The sequence below is a fragment of the Sus scrofa genome, chromosome 6 (genome assembly GCF_000003025.6).
Source record: "Sus scrofa isolate TJ Tabasco breed Duroc chromosome 6, Sscrofa11.1, whole genome shotgun sequence".
Lineage (NCBI taxonomy): Eukaryota > Metazoa > Chordata > Mammalia > Artiodactyla > Suidae > Sus > Sus scrofa.
Window position 1 is genome coordinate 20,288,560 of NC_010448.4, and position 19,919 is coordinate 20,308,478.

Consider the following 19,919-nt stretch of genomic DNA (forward strand, 5'->3'; position numbering starts at 1 on the left):
GCTTACTTTATGTTAATTTTTTAAATCTTCAGCATAACTTAAGTAGATGATGGTGTAGGTCATTAAATGTTTACAAACCTAGTTTCTTCTACAAGTAACAGTTTAAGAACTAACCTTCTGGAGCAATCCAAGAGCAGCTATGGCATCCCGAGAGTTTCGAGATAATACTACAACCTCCAAAAGACTTCTAAGAGCCTGAGCTTGGGGGTTCATGGCCAAAGTTGGTGGGATGGCGTGAAGGTGCTGCTCCAGTTCTGTAATGCACTTATCATAAATCTGAGCTACATCATCTGCCCAAGCATGCTGTTTTAGAGGGGGATACAATCAAAAAAGAGAAAAAATTTTAATGATCTTCTACCAGCACATGTAGCAAATGAAAAGTCTACTGATATGTTTACTATTCTTATTTATTTTTTCTTTCTCATCAAAACATGGAGGGGCTTCCACTCCCCTTCCTGAATTATTAGGACTTAATGCCATTAGGTATGGCAGTGCAAAGCAAGCATGGAGGAGTGGGGATTTCACTTGACAGTGGAAAGCCTGGCAAACACCAACACAATCAAGTGATGAAAGAGAACATGATAAATAACGGGATATGGGAGTTCCCTTCGTGGCTCAGCGGTTAGTGAACCCAACTAGGATCCATGAGATGTGGGCCTGGCCTCATTCAATGGGATGAGGATCTGGCATTGCCATGAGCTGTGGTGTAGGTCACAGACGTGGCTCGGATCCCACTTTGCTGTGGCTCTGGTGCAGGCCAGCAGCGGCAGCTACAATTTGACCACCTAGCCTGGGAACTTCCATATGCCGCTGGTGTGACCCTAAAAAAGCAAAAAATAAAAATAAAAAAAATAATTTTTTTTAAAGATAAATAATGGGATAGGCTGAGGGCAGGACCACCTGTAGCATTTAATAATCTCTACAACCTATGAAAGTACATAATCCAAACAATGAAAAACAAACTATTCAGTCCAACTGTCAAACCCTGACAAGATAAAATAAGAATAGAGCATCATTTCTGTGATATTCCTATCAAAGATGCACTACCTGAGAACACACTGAACAAATCCAAATCACATCATTCTACAAAATCACTGATCTATAATGTCAAAGTGTCAAGGTCATGGAAAGATAAGAAAGGAGCTATAGTAGACTAACCTGTGGGAAAAATTTAAATATGACAACTAAATAAAATGTGTGATTCTGATTTAGGTCCTTCTACTACAGAAAGTCAGTACTGGGACACTTGGTAAAACTTGAATGAGGTCTAAGGATTAGATGATATTAACATATCAGTGTTAACTTCCTGATTTCAATGATCACACCAGGTCACACAGGAGAACGCCTCTGTAGGAAACACAGATAACAGGACTGAAGAGTGACTGGGAGGCACAACATTGTAAATCAACTATACTTTAAAAAAAAAAAAAAAAAAAATTTAAATAAAATATTGGGGAAAAAAGAGGGACTGGAACATCAAGGTCAGTACCTGTCCAAATGTTCAAACAGTTCAAGAAGGAAATGTTTCCTCCTTATATTTTCAACTTTTCTGTAAATAACATTTCACATTTTTCCCCCTTTATTTTTAAGGCCGCACCTGCGGCATATACAAGTTCCCAGGCTAGGGGTAGAATCAGAGCTGCAGCTGCAGGCCTACACCACAGCCACAGCAAGCTGGATCCTTAACCCACTGAGTTAGGCCAGGGATTGAACCCGCATCCTCACGGACACTGTTGGGTTCTTAACCCACTGAGCCACAAGGGGAACATTTGTTTCACATTTCTAGAAAATCTCTTTACAAAGAATAGGGAAGGCCATGAGATCACTACGTAAATTCCTTTAATTAGGTCAGACATGAAAGTTAAATCAATCTCATGGATTTAAAAAAAAAAATCCTGAATGCCATGCTGATTTGATACAAAGAACACCTATAATCTACAATTCAACAATGCTGGGTAATTTTTTCCCCTGTAACTTAAGCTTCCAGGAACAAGTGACAGATTAATTAATTAATTCAAAAAACCATTCAATGTAAACTATAAATTACTCAATTTAAGTCAAGACAAGATTTACCTTCATGGGCTGAGCTAAAAATCCTGTGGGCTGGCTTAAATCATTTGTAGGCAAGAAGCCAGGCACATTACGTGCAAACTCTTCATAAACAGCCAGCTGCTTTGGGTCCACACCACCAACCTTGGAAGAAGAAAATCTATTTTACAGGATCCTCCTCACAATCAAAGGAAACTTTTTTTTTCCAACTGGAAGATTTGCATGGGAGTAAGCACAGGCAGGTATTCTTGAGAAGGGACACAGGAGCCATTACAACATTTAACAACATGACTGAATATGTGTGCATACTCATTACATTTAACATGACTGAATATGTATGCATACTCATTACAACATCTAACAACACAACTAATATGCATGCATACATACACATGCACAGTTCACAGTATTTCCTATTTCCCTGAGAACTGTCAGTGTTGTCCTCATTTATAAATTAGAGTTTTTCTACTGAAAATGTCCCAAGTAGGACCATGCCAGTGTAATTCTCCAATGGAGCTGGTAGAAATGATCAGATCTTTTCACCAACCGGGAACTAGTAATAAAAATTCAAGCTCCAGAAGGGAAGAACAAGTGGGGAAATATAAAAACCAACAGGCATATGAACTCTTAGCAGCATTTCAACAATGCGGGGAGGGGTGGAGAAAAGACATCTAAGTTATTTCTATGCCTTTTCCACAGGTAGCCTTTAAGTGAAATGAAATGCTTTCTCAGAAACAGCATTTAACCCCATTATCCTAGTCCAGGTTAGGAGTTTAAGCAACAAGAACAGGAAAAAAACAAAGATGGGGCAGAGAGACAAGAGCCCCCAATTCTCACTTTTAGCCTGATTTGCTCTGGCATCCGCTCAGCTTGGTATGTTAACACAACAGGATCACAGTACCTGCGCCCTTCTTGCCTAGCATGTTTTCTCAGCTCAAATTCCTGCAAATAAAAAAAGTCACTGAGGTTCTTGTTATGAGGCAATTTCTTAAATGGAAAAAAAAAAATACTTAAAAGGCAAATGCTAAACACTTACAGTTGCTAATCTCTTGTCCATCTCAGGGCCTGCTTTTTCCACTGCAGTCTTCTGAATAAAACAGCAAGCTAATTCACAATTGTCCTGAGCTAACTGAGCAGCTGCCTGATCCATCATTTCCCTTTGTTGTGGGGATGCAGTCTATTGGGATGGGGAGAAACAGGAAAAAAAATTTTTTAAGTTTTTTGTGGCTAGACAAAACAGGATAATAGAAAATAAAATGCTTAGAAAATTCTAGAAGTTCCAACTTTACTTATGACTCATCAGCTGTGACCATGAAATAGTCTAACAATCATCCTCATCTATAAGATGAAAATATTCAACCACAACATCTTACTATGCTGTTGTGAAGATGGTAAACACTATGAAACAGTAAAGCAGTAAACAAGGGCATTATCCAACCATGACATCTGAGACCCCAAATTAATAACTGAGTTAAGAGTGTGTTTGTGTGTGTGTGTGGGTGGGTGGGTGCGTGCAGCACGCATACACAGAATCACTTTAAATTGTTTTGTTCTGTCCAACCTCTGAAGTGCTTTAAATTTAGTCTTTATGGTTTGGGGGAGGGGAACTCCAATTGCATCTTTCTCTCCCTTCTCTCCTTCCCTGGATTATTTAAAAAGCCATGTGTGGAAACCCACTATTTAATAAACATAATAGAATCAGAAAAATAAATAAACAAAATAAAGTCTTTACGGTAAAGAGAATCAAGACTGTTAACTTAGGCAGTTTTTTTTTTTATTCTTAAATCAACTATAATAGAAAAAATACAAATCTTTTTTTAAAATTCACTTCTTTCAAGCAATAAAATCTAGATTAACTACTATCTGCCAACCTCTACTGAGGATACAATAGTGAGCAAAGACAGACATGACACTTCATCTCACAGAATTTACAATCTAAGAGGAAAGAAGACTTGGAACACATATGGTTATTATGAGAATAGCTGGAGATGTCCCTTGTCACCTAAGGCAAAGAAAAACACTTTCAGACAAGCAAAAACGAGTTTTGCACTACAAGAAAATAGTCAACTTACACGAAGGGCTGAGGCAAAACTGTTTTTCAGGTTGGTAGATATGCTCATGAGCAAAGGTTCCCTGCAAGTAATCATAGCCATTCCAGCTGTCAAGTTACGCATCATGTGATGAGCTGCCATTCGCATTCGAGATTCCTCAGAATCCAGGGCAAAATCCTTCCTGACTATTTGCTCACAAGTAGTCATGGCAATCTTAATTGATCGATCCACCACAGGATGGACCAGTTCCTGGACAGCCCGTTCAATCGCTTGGCGCACACACTGCTTCAACTGTGGATGGGCCTGAAACAAGGGAATCTAGGGAGGGAAAAAAAGTCAACAACTTATAAATAAGACATCCCAGTATCTATTGGTAATCATGTCCATAATTTTGGAATTCAAGGTTAACCAAGAATTAACAATTTCTACTTAAAATTAATCTATGAAAAGCTCAGGAAACAGAAGGCAGGCTCCAAAGAGGAGTATTATTCAGTATACCTTGTGATACATAATTAAAGATATGTTTTTGATTCTTAAAAAAATTCAAAGTTTAATGGGGAAACTGTTCATTACAAGATATTTAAACACACTACATGCTTAAATAAAACTTGTGGCTCCCCAGTACTCTTAAGGGAAGCAACTTCTCTAGCAGCCTGGGGAAATGTAAAAAGAATCAAGTTTACAGAGGCTACAAAAACTATTACTGCTACAAATAATCCCTCCAAATAGCAAACATTGTATAAAAATTACCATACACTGAAACCTTTTGCTTCACTTGAAAGACTGTTTCCAATCAATATAATACTCACTTGGTCTCTTTAATTTACTGAGTTTTTAAAAAACTTTAAATTCATGATGAACTTATAAAAATATTCAGATTACTAGCAGTATTGTAAAAGAGAATCATGATTTCTAGACCCATGTTTTTTTCCCCAAACTTCAATAGAAGCAAAACATTTCAACAAAAGCAAAAACAAGCAAAAACAGGTTTAAAATGATCTCTTTAAAAGTCCTTTAAATACAAAAACTTCAATGTGTTAATATTACTCCTGTATTTGTGAACATTTTCAGTTTCTGCATAGCAAAGACCATGAAACTGATTATGAACTAAACAATTTGTGTTAGCAGAATAAAACACAGGCTGAACAAGCACTTATCACTCTGGATACTACCTTTAAATATAGGAAAAAAGACTGACAGCAAGTTATTTAGTGACCACCCAGAATCAAGCCAGAAAAACATAACTGAGAGTATTAAGTCCCATTTCCAGAGCTTGGCTGGAGATCTTAACACATACAAACACACAAAGACACACACAGACACACACACACATACCAGATCAGTTCCAGCTATCTGCCAAAAGATATGGTCTAACGCCAAGACTAAGGTGACATGGTAATAAAAAAAGAACAAAAAGCTCTGGTATACGCTAAGGATCTTCTGACCTGTGTCAGGAAATATGAAGATCGTGACTGCACTGGCAGTTGACTTAATTTTAATATCATGAGTTTAAATTAATATCATGAGGAACCAATGATGTCTAGTCACAATGACTTATGTTTAGAGTAGGAAAAAGTACACACCAATTCCCAATTTCTATTCTCTGCAACAAAAGCCTACAATCTAGGAATCCAGAACGAAAGCGAAAAAAGGGAAGGTGATCAGTTTACCCTGTCACAAAGTAGAAACTGAGGAATAAGTAAACTCATTTCTTATGTCTACTTACTGTTGGGTTTAGAGTAATGTGTGGTGCCAGGCAGGCGAGGGAATAGACATTGATGTCATGGTAACTGTACTGTGGCTGTGGTGGAACAGTGGCTGTACAGGTGGTACTGGTAGCTGGTGTTGTAGAAGTTGCTAAATGTAAAGAGACAAAATAAGAGCTAACAACAAGTATGCATTTCCTGACTTTACTATAAAATTAGCAGGGTATCAAAAATTAATTAAGGGGTCATGCCACATTAGTAGGCCCAAGCCTTGTTTGATAACTCTATACTACAGATGTCAATTTTCAAGCAAGGCTGTTCCCTGGTTTTACCTGAGGATTCTTAAACTACTAAGGGCTGAGAAAGAAAAGCTGGTTTATTCTGACCATACTTCCCAGTTGTACAACACTCCTATAGCCCCCTACACTTCCAATCCTCTTGATCCAGGTCAAATAATTCACTCCCCTTAACAGGTCAAGCTGGCCTGGTCACCCCCAGATTTGAGGAGTAACAGAGGCCATCATGCCAATGCAATGTTTTTCTGGGACATGAGCACACAACTGACTAATTTAATGATATTTAGTTAAGAACATCATATGAACGACCTAAACAGATTCTAATATAGTTAAGACAAGGCCTAGACATCACTAACTTCTCCTTAGAAATTTAGAAAACTCATCAGAAGTATACCAAGTTCCAGCATCACATTTCATGGAATGATTATATTTGCTATATGCGGGAGTTTCCATTGTGGCTCAGTGGTTAATGAGTCTAAGAACCATGAGGTTGTGGGTTCGATCCCTGGCCGTGCTCAGTGGGTTAAGGATCTGACGTGGCTATGAGCTGTGGTGTAGGTCGCAGACGCGGCTCGGATACCAGCTGCTGTGGCTCTGCCGTAGGCCGGCAGCAATAGCTCCGATCAGACCCCTAGCCTGGGAACCTCCATATGCCGCGGGAGCAGCCCTAGAAAAGACAAAAAAATTTTAAAAATTAAAAAAGTATAATTTGCTATAGGCATGAGAATATACCATTAAAGGAATGTCTGGTAAGTACTGGCTAATTATCACACTTACTTGTGGTTGTGATAGGAGGGAGCTCTTCTGGCTGCTTAACATCTTTCTTTGGAGCAGAGAGCTGCTCATCTAAGTTTTTTAGGCGATCTTTATCCTTTAGGAGGTTTCCAGGTTTTAGCTCATTGATGTCTAATGCAAGATTTTTGCAGAGGACCTCAATCTCAAACTTCAAGTTTAGCTGTGTAATTCCAACATGCATTAGAAGATTAAAAATGAAAATTTACCTTCATAATATACAGATATATAATTCTCTCACCCACTTGGTATAGTGCTTCTTCCCAAATACCCTCCTGTAAATTTTAATATTGTGAAGGCAGAATATATGTTCCAAAGGATAAAGAGCAACACATTTACCTTTAAGTCATGTTCCTGATGTAACTCAGCTAATACATTCATAATTGCCATTGTCCAGGGGTTGGGTGGCCTAAAAACCTAAAGAAAATTTATTATGTTAAGCTGGCCCCAAAAATCACTGTTTATTATTTAAAACAGTTAAGCGCTTACACCCATGTGGCCATAACAAACTCCCTACCCCTTCCCATCTATATTTTATTTCAGAAAAACATCAAGACCCAATGCCATACATAGATTCAGCCCTATCATATTACTTGGTCTCTCAATTTGGAAATCTGAGTTTCCCTGAGGAAAACTGACTGAACTAGTTCTATGTTCACAAGAACTAAGGATATATATATATATATATATATAGTTTCTTCATCTTGTACTATAACTAACGCTTAAAAATTAGCCACCAGAAAAATAATAAAATTTACTCACCACACTACGAATGCTAGACTCTAAGACTTTGGCAACAAAGGGCACGACATAGAGCAACTCTTGCTGTCCTTTAACATAAGCCTCTAGCAGCAACGATTTTACATCCAAGTCCTAGAAGAAACATTTTTTAAAGCTGTGAATATTCTACAAAATCACTCACAAAGCACCCCAAAAAGATGCCTTGCCAAATCCATCCCCAAAATTGGCATCAATATAGTATGTGATCCTTGCCTTACAGAAAGGAAAGGGTAACAATCATACTTTACTGCCTTTTGTTTAGCCTGCTAAACAACAGGAGATCATAAGCATGCAATTAGGGTTTCAAGAAATAGGCCCCAACTTTTACAAACACCCAATAATCATTAAAATAGCCTGAAATATAGTCAAAATTTTTAAACAAAGCATGCTGTATGAACAGTCTCAAGTTTTACATGAGCCTTTGGCTATAACTCACAGTGTGTAAGATGGGTTTATTTTTAGCAAGTGTGATCATTCCAAGCCAATGTCCCAAGTTCTTCAGCAAAGAACGATCAGAGAAATTGGCTGCAGCTTTATCAGAGGTCAGGAGCACCTGAAATAGTGTAGGATTAAGGAAGGTATGACAATAAGCTTATTCAAAAATATTTTCAAGTAAATGTCTAAGAATTCTGTCATTCTACATTAAAAACGAGCCGTCAATATTGAGAAAGTGCTCCCAAAGTAGATCTAGTCCATATATCATAGCATTATTGTGTTGTGTTCAGTGACACTGCCTTTTGTTTTTAAAAACAGGTAACACAATGGAGTTCCCACTGTTGGCACAACAGGATCAGTGGCATCTCTAGAGTACTGGGAAGCAGGTTCAATCCCTGGCCAACACGGTGCGGGGCAAAGTGGGTTAAGGATCTGGTGTTGTCACAGCTGTAACATAGATCACAACTATGGCTGGGATCTGATCCTTGGCTCAGAAGTTCCATATGCTGCAGGGCAGGGGAAAAAAACGGAACAACATATCATACAAAAATATATAAGGTTTAAAGTGTCATGTATAGTCCCACATGAAAAGTATTTTAAACTCAAAGAAAAAAGGAAAGCATTTTAAAACTAAAAATTTTAGCTAGATTTGAAATAAAGACCTAATTACAAATCTATTTTGAAGAGCTGAATCCCATCCAAATGAAGACTACAGGTATGCTTTTAAGTCCTTCCAAGGCAGCAGGCATATTACGGAACATAACCAAGATTGCAGTATCTATTGGAATCTTTAGCATTGTCCAGGTGACTATACATCTCTGAAGACAACTAAGATACAACTGTCTGGAATACAGTATCATACTGCTTACACTTACCACGTCTCTAGAAAACCTAATCCGTTTCATTAATTCTCTGCTTCTTACTTTTTTTTTTTTTTTTTGTCTTTTTGTTGTTGTTGTTGTTGCTATTTCTTGGGCCGCTCCCGTGGCATATGGAGGTTCCCAGGCTAGGGGTCCAATCGGAGCTGTAGCCACCGGCCTACGCCACAGCCACAGCAACGCGGGATCCGAGCCGAGTCTGCAACCTACACCACAGCTCATGGCAACGCCGGATCGTTAACCCACTGAGCAAGGGCAGGGACCGAACCCGCAACCTCATGGTTCCTGGTCGGATTCGTTAACCACTGCGCCACAACGGGAACTCCTGCTTCTTACTTTCTTAAGAGAGATAGAACCAACACATGAGTGTCTTGGGGACACTACATGGTGTCTCTTAATTTATGGTATCGAATAACAAAGGCTGAATATAGTTATGTTCCTTAGCTCCATACAGCAACAGCAGAATGGCACAAAGTCAGCTGTGCGACAGAAAGAAGCCAGGATTTCTTTTGCACTACAGCGTAACCAAGGATAGGGAAAATTTCTATCCAGGTTTAAATATAGTGCTTGTTCCTAAGCCAATATCTCAGAACAATTGCAGCTATATTATATGCTGGTTCACACTGTTTTTTTGAAATTATTCCTCTTAAGAAATAAAAACTTGAATTTTATGAATCAAGCTCATTAAGAAGAGTTTGACCTTAAAATAAACTTCTCAGAATCCTAAACAATAGCTATTCCACAACAGATCAAGAGCCTAGAGTCTAGAGCTATCTTGCATTTAAAAGACAAACAAAAAATACTCCTCACTGCAGCTGTTTTTGTAATAGTGTACGTTACTAGCAACCAATGTAATGGATTTTTATAAGACTATTAAAAACAGAGGGACTAAAGCTAAGAGCATATATCAAATAACATGCGGAAGAAGAAAAAAGGAAAAACTCGCACAAAAGCTAAAGATTTCAAACCATGTGTGGATGATAAAAAAAAAAAAAAAGGCAAAAGAGTAGGTACTTTAAAAGTAAATAGTACACAGAGTTACATCTGTGGGATTAAATGCATAAAAATTTAGTTCTAGTTCTGTATTTAAAACAACCCTAGAACCACTTTGACAGATACTTTAACATATACAACTTACAGGGAAAAAAGAAAAACAGCATGAACACCCACCCTCCAAAAGATTCCACCTATGCCATCAAGTAGTTCCAAACTCAAAAGCAGTAATAAAAAGTAATACAAGAATACTTACCTTGATGTTTCTATAGGTCTCATTCAGAACCATCTTATTAAACTCAGGATTCTTTAGTGTGTCAAGAAAGTTTGAATACAGGCTGTGAAAGTTTGGCTCAATACTGACTCTCTTCATAACTAGGTATTGTGAAACCCAAGGCATAAATTCTTCCTTCACAGTTTCCTTTAGTTCTTCAACCTAGCCAACCATTATGACAAGGGAAGTATAGTTAAAAGATGCTAAAATATAGTTTTGTGTTTTGTTTCTGTGAAATGACACTATAGCACTTGCCTCCTTGCAAAATTAGATGCTAAAGCATGTGCTACATCTCCCCCCAATTTTATTTATTTATTTATTTATTTTTGTCTTTTGTCTTTTTGTTGTTGTTGTTGCTATTTCTTGGGCCGCTCCCGCGGCATATGGAGGTTCCCAGGCTAGGGGTTGAATCGGAGCTGTAGCCACCGGTCTACGCCACAGCCACAGCAACGCGGGATCCGAGCCACGTCTGCAACCTACACCACAGCTCACGGCAACGCTGGATCGTTAACCCACTGAGCAAGGGCAGGGACCGAACCCGCAACCTCATGGTTTCTAGTCGGATTCGTTAACCACTGCGCCACGACGGAAACTCCTCTCTCCCCAATTTTAGACAGATGCTATCAACTATCGTTATGTTCAATTCCATGCAAATACAGTCAATCATTTCTCAAATTGGGTGATTAGAACTGAAACATCTATGGTTATTTTAAGTTTTAAAATTATGAAACACCAAGTCCCTCATCCCCTTCTTACTCAACTCTCCATTTGACCAAAAGAGGGTAAGTTACTAGTCTACACACAACCTGGTATTAACAGACCTAACACTAGAAGTGTTTTCCTAAATTTCTATCTACAGAAAACACTTGTAAATTTTGAAGCTTCTATTCTACAAGAGATGGTAACCAGTTCTATTTTTTTCCCTAACCAATTATGATTAGGTGGGGATTGACATATAGTACTTGCACTGTATCAAAACACACTTATTTAGACTTTCTTATTCCAAGTGTTTTCTTATAAGGCAAACATAATTACTTTTCACAAGCTCTACCTCATTTATCTGGCACCTAAAGGTCTCTGGGAGGACATGAGCTGTGACTAGGAGTATAAATGAAATTTTCCATCATAAAATCATTTTCAAATTTATTTCAAAAACTCTGTAACTCACTGCAAAATAATGTATTTCAAACCAGAGTTCCCACTGTGGCTCAGCAGTAAGAAACCTGATGAGTATCCAAGAGGACATGCGTTCAACCCCTGGCCTTGCTCAGTGGGGTAAAGGATCCAGCTTTGCCATGAGCTGTGGTATAGGTTGCAGACATGGCTCGGAACCAGAGTTGCTGTGGCTGTGGTGTAGGACAGCATCTACAGCTCCAATTCTACCCCTAGGCTGGGAACTTTCATATGACATGGGGGTAGCCTTAAAAAGGCATATATGTACATTTTATATGTATATATACAAATGTATATACAAATATATATGTGCATTTTATATATTTAAATATATATACATATTTAAAATCAGTACCATTTAACATCTACAAAATCCACAACCACTAGCTGTATATCCATCCATATTCCCTGTTTTGATTCTACTATCTCTACCTTTAAAATATTAAAAAGGGTGCAGAGGAGTTCCGGTAGTGGCTCAGCGGTTAATGAATCTGACCAGCATCCATGAGGACACAGCTTCGATCCCTGGCTTTGCTCAGCAGATTAAGGTTCCAGTGTTCTGTGAGCTGTGGTGTAGGTCACAGGCATGGCCCGGATCCTGTGTTGCTGTGGTTTTGGCATCAGCTACAGCTCCAATTCGACCCCTAGCCTGGGAACCTCCATATGCCACAGGTGCGGCCCAAAAGAGCCATAAATAAATAAATAAATAAGGTGCAGAATGTCAAACATAAATCCCCCAACCCACTCAAGGAAAAGAATAGAGCATATAAACTATTACATCATACCTTTTGTGTCATATTTGACTGTGAGAGATTGTTAAAGATAAAAGCAATTTTCTCTTGGATGTTTTCTGGAGGCTCTACGATTCTCTCAGTTTGATCTGTGGCCACAAGCAATGTATCTATATTTGTAGTATTAATAGAAGGCTAAAGAAATGAAATACATAAAATACACAACATTTTAGGTCAACTACTCCAATAAAATTTTTAAAATAAATAAATAAATATTAAGGTTAAAAAAGAAATATGTAAACAAACTGAAATGCTTGCTAGACAAATCCCCAGGGGAAAATGTATAGATTCTTTAGTACATAAAATATACATGCTGTGTATGATGGAAGTGTTGGCAAGGCTATGTACTGAACTATTAATAGTAGCTGCCTGTGGGAAATGGGGGTTGGGGGGTACATAAAGGGAGAAATGCTGGCCTTTATGCTTTTTATAGTAGGCATGTGCTGTTTCTAATAAAATTAAAATACATGCTCAGTACTGGATATATTACAACATAACAACAAATCCAACAAACAAAAAAGATAGACCTACTTACTGGCACATCTTTCTTAAAGCTGACTCCGGTTGGCCTGGTGACTGTAACCGTTTTAGCAACAGTGGTGGTTGTTGAGGTGGTTACCATGGTGCTAACCTGACCAGCAAGGGGAGCTTTTGCCGGAACCTGGGCCTGGGCCTGAGCCTGAGCCAGTGCAATACTTCCAGGGGTTGTGATAGAGCCCTGCATTTTCACAGGAGGATCTCGAGACTGCTGTCCATACTCAATATACTATAAGACAGAAAATATATTAAAAGAATTCTTAATAGAAACCAAAATCTTTGAATTACACTCCCCTCTCTTCTGATAGAGTAGAAACTGTTTCAGAGCACTCTTGGTTCATCTGTCTCCTTATGCCTTGCTCCATTCTAGTCCATATTCCCATATATATAATACATAAATAGAATCATGAACTCCTTAAGGAGTAAAGGTAAAACATTACTTAAAATGCTTTTAGGAGTTCCTGTTGAGGCGCAGTGGTTAACAAACCCGACTAGCATCCAAGAGGACACGAGTTCGACTCCTGGCCTCTCTAATGAGTTAAGGATCAGGCGTTGCCATAAGCTGTTGTATAGGTCGCAGATGTGGCTTAGATCCCTCTTTGCTGTGGCTCTGGTATAGGCCGGTGGCTACAGCTCTGATTTGATCCCTAGCCTGGTAACATCCATATGCCACAGGTGTGGCCCTAAAAAGACAAAAAAATAAAATATTTTTAAAGTATTTATAACAGAACTAGTCTAACAAAAACAAGTTACAAAAAAGTAGCCACAAATGCCTACATATAAATTTCCTTAAATCCCTTAATATATAATTTATACAAATAATTAAATAATAAACAATGACCTCTTTCCCCTTCTCTGGGTACGTTGCTACAGTGGGAACTGGGTACTACTGCTTTCTGTGACAACTTTCATACCTCCTACCTTAATCTTTCCAGTTTTCCAAGGCCCACACTTCCAGCTCTAAATTCTGAACTCGAATGTATTTGTGTAAGCTTCTGACCTCTCGTCCTACCTTCTCAAAACTCTGCTTTCCTTTCTAGTTTTCAGTGCTATAATTGTGGCATAGTGCCCCAACCCCTTTAGGAATAATACACTCTTGCCTCCCACTATCGTTCCTAGGCTAAGTCATCATGATCCTGCCCTCTTAGAAACAAACAAAGCAGGATGAGGCAAAAAGAGCTGGACTAAATTATAATATAGAATGAAAAGTATGTTCAAATGCTGATCTTTCTGATTTCCTCAAAATGTGATCTTATGAAGCAATTTATCTGCTTTGCATAAAAAAAGTTAATACTCATTCCCTATAAGCTGACTTTAACCAAAGGTCAAGTAAATGTGAATTAACATTTACCAATCAACTTAAAACCAATGATTACAGCTTACAAATTTCAAGAATAATCACACAACATAATTTAAAATACATTATCTTCTAGGTCCATTTCCTCAGAGACTACCTCCTTTTTAACCTCAAAGGAATCTAGCCAGGTAGTATACTAAGGCTGTATTTTTAAGAAACACTGGCCTAAATCTTACATGATACAGCTCTGAATCTTATTAACATTTAAATCAGAGTAACAATTTTACTTAGTCCCACTCCAAATCCTTTTTAGAATCAGGTAGAGGTATCTATTCCTTGACAGCATTATCAGGCTAAAAGAACTATCAAAGGCCTTTTATTAAATTAATAAGCAAAAACCACTGCTTACAAAAGATAAACCAAAAATGTTATTTTTTTCATGATTAAGCTGCAAAACAAGCAACAAATAATATGCATTATCTATATTATGACAATCATCAAGAAATCTTAATGCCATTCCCAGCAAATCCAAAATAAATCAAATCAGATAAACCCTCAAACTACTAGTCAGATTTTAAAATTGAAGACACTTGCCTCTTGTAAATGATGTGGAAACTGCATAAAGTGACTGATAGAAGCCAAGTGCTGACAATACTGTGGATAGTCCTTCAATCTGCCAATACAAACATTCATTTATTCACAATTTCATAAGAAGAGAGATAACAAAAATTTAAAAATTTTCAAAACCTTAGTCTAGGCCATTTCCCCTATTTCTACCTATGAAATATCTTATATCATAAGAATGCCAAAAGGAAGAACAAAGAAATAAGAGGGGGAAAAACACTTACGAACTTCACTCCTTTTACATTAAAAAAAAAAAAAAAAAAAAAAGTACGGGGTTCCCGTCATGGTACAGCAGAAACGAATCCAACTAGGAACCATGAGGTTGAGAGTTTGATCTCTGGCCTCACTCACTGGGTTAAGGATTCCACTGACAGCATTGCTGTGACCTACGGTATAGGTCGCAGACAAGGTTCGGATCCTGCATTGCTGTGGCTGTGGCACAAACTGGCAGCTGTAGCTCTGACTGGACCCCTCCCCTAGGAACTTTCATATGCCGTGGGTGTGGCCCTAAAAAGCAAAATAAATAAATAATTTTTTTAAAAAGTATTGAAAAAAAATGGTTGTTTTTTCCTTTTTGGCCACACCCATGGCATGCAGAAGTTCCTGGACCAAGGATCAAGCCCATACCACAGCAGTGACCCGAGCCACTGCAGTGACAATGCCAGATCCTTAACTGGCTATGCCACAAAGAAACTCCTGGTATCTTTTTTTTTTTTAAAGGTCTTATTCCACTTTAGATTACAATGAACCACTAAAACTACTATCTGGAAATAAGTCCAAATATTCAACAAAGTTATTGAACAGGAAAATCATTTGTAGTGAACCCATACAATGGAATACTATTCAGAAACAGAAAAACTACTAAAACATGCAGTAGTATGAATAAATTTCAAAAACATCATGCAAAGTACAACAAGCAGGGCTCATATACATTGTGTACAATTTCATTTAAATAATACTCTGGAAAAACTAGACAAATCAGATTAGTGATTGCCAGGAGTTAGACATAGGGGAAGGTCAACTACAAAGGGGGAATGAGAGAACTTCTTAGGGGTGCTGAAAATAGTCACTATCTTGATTATGGCTGCAGTTATACAACTGTTTGAATCTGTCAAAATTCAAAGACTTGTTCATCTAAAATGGTGACTTTTATATATATAAATATATTTTAATAAACAAATTTTTAAAAGTGCTATTTCGGAGTTCCCGTCGTGGCACAGTGGTTAAAGAATCTGACTAGGAACCATGAGGTTTCAGGTTCGATCCCTGGCCTTGCTCAGTGGGTTAAGGATCCGGCATTGCCACGAGCTGTGGTGTAGGTCGAAGACGCAGCTCGTATCTGGTGTTGCTGTGGCTCTGGCGTAGGCTGGCGGCTACAGCTCCGATTGGATCCCTAGCTGGGAACCTCCATGTGCAACAGGAGTGGCCCTAGAAAAGACCAAAAAAAAAAAAAAGTGCTATTTCATATTTTTCCTACCACTTATTTGATAATTATAATAAACTGTATTGTTTTCACTTTTACCTCTCTTACTTCAGTCATTAAGATTAATCTGTGTATAATGATGGGGCACAGCAAGAATTAGTTGAAAAGTAAGTTATTGTTACTCCTTATATTTAAAAAGAGAGGCTTCACAGGAAACCTATCCACTCACCTATTTTTAAATCTATCTAGTGCAGCAATCCCAAAATAATACATTTTGGATCCAAAAGGTTTGCGTAAGGCTTCAAGAACATATCGTAGGGCCAGACCGAGTGCCATGTAAGTGACCAGTCCTTTTTCAATTATCCCACCAAACAGGCAGGCTGTTATATGTAACTCTTTATCAGGGTACTGGGGGAAGAATCGATATTCTTCAAACAAGTTCCTTAGCATACAATTAAATACTTCTCGTTCCCTCTTTATGGTAGAATCTTTAAACCTCTGTAGCATTTCTAATACCTGGAAAAAGACAAAAATAATATAAACATAAAGAAAACCATCATTAAGAGCATTCCTCAAATATTCTCAATTATTAAGTAGAATAATTAACAATAAACTGAGCTTGAGACAAAGGTTTCAAACGTTGCATGGACCTAACAAAACACTTTGTGTTGGATTTCACTTTCAAAGGGCATTTAAGGTTTACCTAAACCACGAAGAATTAGATTATCCTAGACACTCACCTCATCAACAGACATGGTTGGATGTGGTGGGTGATTATATATTCTCTGGAAATAGCTGTTTGCTTCATCATCTATCTCTTTACTAAAGTGCTGATTTGCCTCTGGCCACACCTGAGACAAGTCCGCTGTTAGAAACAGAAAAGCAACCAGTGGGCATTTAGGCTCTTCTTCCACTTCCCCACACAAAGCCCAGAGAGGCCAATATAGTTTGAATTTTAAGGAAAAAAAAAAATAAAGAAAGTGAAGTGGTCAAGTTTCATTATTCTAATGCTCTAGGGACACAAAAGATTCTAACAAAACTGCATTATAACCATAGTTCTACCTTAGTATTTTATTTTCTTCATGAGGGTCTCTTATACCATCAAAGTTCACCAGGTTCAAATTCATGACACACTTACCCTTAATAAAACCTCACTTGTGGTTAACAAATCTTTACTAGTTTATCATAAGGATCACATTTAACATGTAAAGAATTATTAATGTATGTGCATGACACATTGATATAAACATAGAGCATGCTACAAAACATAACATTCAGACAAGCCTTTCACACTAACATTTTCAACTCAAGTGGTATACTTTCAAATCTTTTATAAAATGAATATTTAGGTCCAATGACAAGTATATTTATAAGTTAATGATACCTATGTATTTACAAAGAGGACTTCTTTGAGTTTGAAATAATAACTTAATAAGGGGGGCAAAATTTTTAAAATTGGTTTTCATAATGTGATATATTTTATGTGGCAATATTAATTATATGTACTATAAGGATATATATATATCATAGGTCTATAACATTAAAATAAATAGAATGTTTACTTTATAAACTGCCAAGCTCAAACAGAAATCTGAAAATCTCTTGGTTGCTTCTGATTTGTTTTAAAAAAACAAAGCAAAACAAAAAACACCAAAAAAAAAATCCTTAGGATAATAAGTATGAGGTTTGTATACACAAATTAAACTTCTTTACTATACTTCTTACTTTTAGGACAACACTCTGAAGAATGCTACCTCTCATTGACCGTCACCTTGTTCCGGCAATCCAGGATCAAAAGTAGAATGATATCTGAAATTTTTGTTTTAATAATTCAAATTTGAGAATTTACTCCCACTGATCTAGGAGGCGTATCAATATAACGGCTCTACTAACAATATACTAACACAGGTCAATGTCTTTGTTCATGTAACTCTAAGGACAACAACCTGGACATGTGTTTTATGTGCAGTCACACTTCACAATCACAGACAACACTACCACTTACAAGGTTTCATCTTACTCTGCTGGAATGTAGGCTGGTTCAGTCCAGAGGTGCCCAGTTTCCTCTGTACAAAAGGATCATTATTCACTGCGGGGAGTCCAAGAGCCCCAGTTCCTATACCAGTCAGGCTGCCTGTGCCAAGACCACCTACTAGAAAGAATGAAGGGTGGCCAGAAGTCTTATCATTACTCATATTCTCGACTTTATTCATATCAAAGATAGAAGTTCTTAATTAAAAGGTCAGGGTCTTATGTTAACTCAGTTGGTAACCAGATTAGAGTTATTACATTATCACTCCTTAGATTTTAGTTTTAGTACTCTAAACTTACACTCTGGTGATAAAAGGTACAGATGGCTTAGGGGAAACAAGTGAGTACTAGAAAAAAAAATTTAACCTTTACTCCAATACAAAGATGAAAGCCAAAATATGTTGAAAAGTTTTAGGGATTTACTGCCATTTTCAAGGTAGGTGCAAAAATGCAAAACATATGCCTGAATCTGATGTGTGAAATATTTTCCACCTTTATTATACTAGCCTTGAGTAATTCTTAAAGCTTTGAGTTTTGGTCTAATCCTAAATTCTTTAGAATGTGATTAACACACTTGTTACTGTTTATACTATCATCTGGCAATAGATACTTACTGAATAAATTCAACCAACTTTACAAGTAAAATATATTCTAAATTTTCCTAAATTAGTGTAATAATATGTTCTTCTCTTTCCAACTTTGGATGTGAAAGCAACTTTCATGATTTAATTTAAGCAGCTTTCCTCATCACAGTGACTCCAAACACCTTACATACACCAAGGCATAATAAAGCTTACAAATAATCTGAATCCCTACCCACTCCCCTTACCTGGAAGCTGTGATGAAAGTCCTCCAATACCACTGAACGCAGTTGTCTGATTTGGGGTTGAAAGGGGTGGAAATGCTTTTGCTGGTGACTGAGGGGTACTGAATGCAGAACCCAAATTTGGAGGAAAGCCCTGCATACTCTGGGTGTGAGGGGCAGCTGAACCACCTATACTAAGAGATGCCATTCCAGCAAGAGGATCAATCTAAAGAAAAACATTATAAAAAAGTATTAAACATACTTCAAGCAAAGGCAGACAAATGACACAGGTAAAGCAATCTTTAGCAACAGCTCTTCAAATGCTTAATAAATAATTTGCAAAACCACACACATCATGATGATGCTTAAATCCCACAATCAAGTCAAGTGCACCAGTCATTTTCCTTATTATATCAGAGATGGAATAGGTTTAAAGAGTTAGCCTCTGCCAAAGAACCAGAGCCCTAATATGAGGGCTATAAAACTGCAAGAACAACATTTAATATGAATTTCCTTAAAGCTGCACTACTAAACATTTAGTTATGACATGGGGCAGTTACTATATCAAGTTCTTATAATTTCCAATAAGCCCCTTTAAAACAAACATATCTCTCAATATAAGCTATTTAATTTTCGACCCAATAAAAGCGCTAGAAATTAAAAATCCTCCAGTCAAAACTTATAAATAAACCTAGTCAAATCTGAGAATCTTGGGGTTGGAGATCAGCTCTAATTTAAAAAAACAAAAAAACAAGGTATGCTATTCACCAGAAAATTTTATAAAATATTAACTGCACTTCCAAGCGTCTTAGTTTGTGGCATTATTTCAAACCTTTGTGACTACAAAAAATAATACACAAAATGCTCTTTACAAAGTGGTCCCCGAAGAATCACTAAATGCTCTTTCTTTTCTTAAAATAAACCCCAACCTGCCAGTCAATGCAGCTGAAAATAGAAGCGGAATATGTTGCTCCCAGAGAGAAG

At 37.4% G+C, this 19,919-nt stretch overlaps 1 protein-coding gene across 14 annotated transcripts in view; it reads right to left on the minus strand.

Annotated features, from left to right (window-relative positions):
- Positions 1-19,919, minus strand: part of CNOT1 (CCR4-NOT transcription complex subunit 1) — a 100,708-nt gene that overhangs the window by 16,967 nt on the left and 63,822 nt on the right. For 2 of the 14 annotated variants that reach the window (XM_021093957.1, XM_021093953.1), the window contains exons 18-35: positions 18,960-19,161; positions 18,105-18,251; positions 16,840-16,964; positions 16,329-16,615; positions 14,647-14,725; positions 12,754-12,984; positions 12,213-12,353; positions 10,237-10,416; positions 8,111-8,227; positions 7,657-7,767; positions 7,234-7,311; positions 6,880-7,057; positions 5,827-5,957; positions 4,122-4,418; positions 3,086-3,226; positions 2,887-2,991; positions 2,074-2,193; positions 115-303 (exon numbers count right to left, since the gene is read on the minus strand). In XM_021093957.1, coding sequence (XP_020949616.1) covers positions 115-303; positions 2,074-2,193; positions 2,887-2,991; positions 3,086-3,226; positions 4,122-4,418; positions 5,827-5,957; positions 6,880-7,057; positions 7,234-7,311; positions 7,657-7,767; positions 8,111-8,227; positions 10,237-10,416; positions 12,213-12,353; positions 12,754-12,984; positions 14,647-14,725; positions 16,329-16,615; positions 16,840-16,964; positions 18,105-18,251; positions 18,960-19,161 — 2,859 coding nt within the window. Of the gene's footprint in view, positions 1-114; positions 304-1,158; positions 1,348-2,073; positions 2,194-2,886; positions 3,011-3,085; positions 3,227-4,121; positions 4,419-5,826; positions 5,958-6,879; positions 7,058-7,233; positions 7,312-7,656; positions 7,768-8,110; positions 8,228-10,236; positions 10,417-12,212; positions 12,354-12,753; positions 12,985-14,646; positions 14,726-16,328; positions 16,616-16,839; positions 16,965-18,104; positions 18,252-18,959; positions 19,162-19,919 lie in introns of those variants that run through there. The other 12 variants (XM_021093955.1, XM_021093959.1, XM_021093960.1 and 9 more) reach the window with 7 other exon arrangements.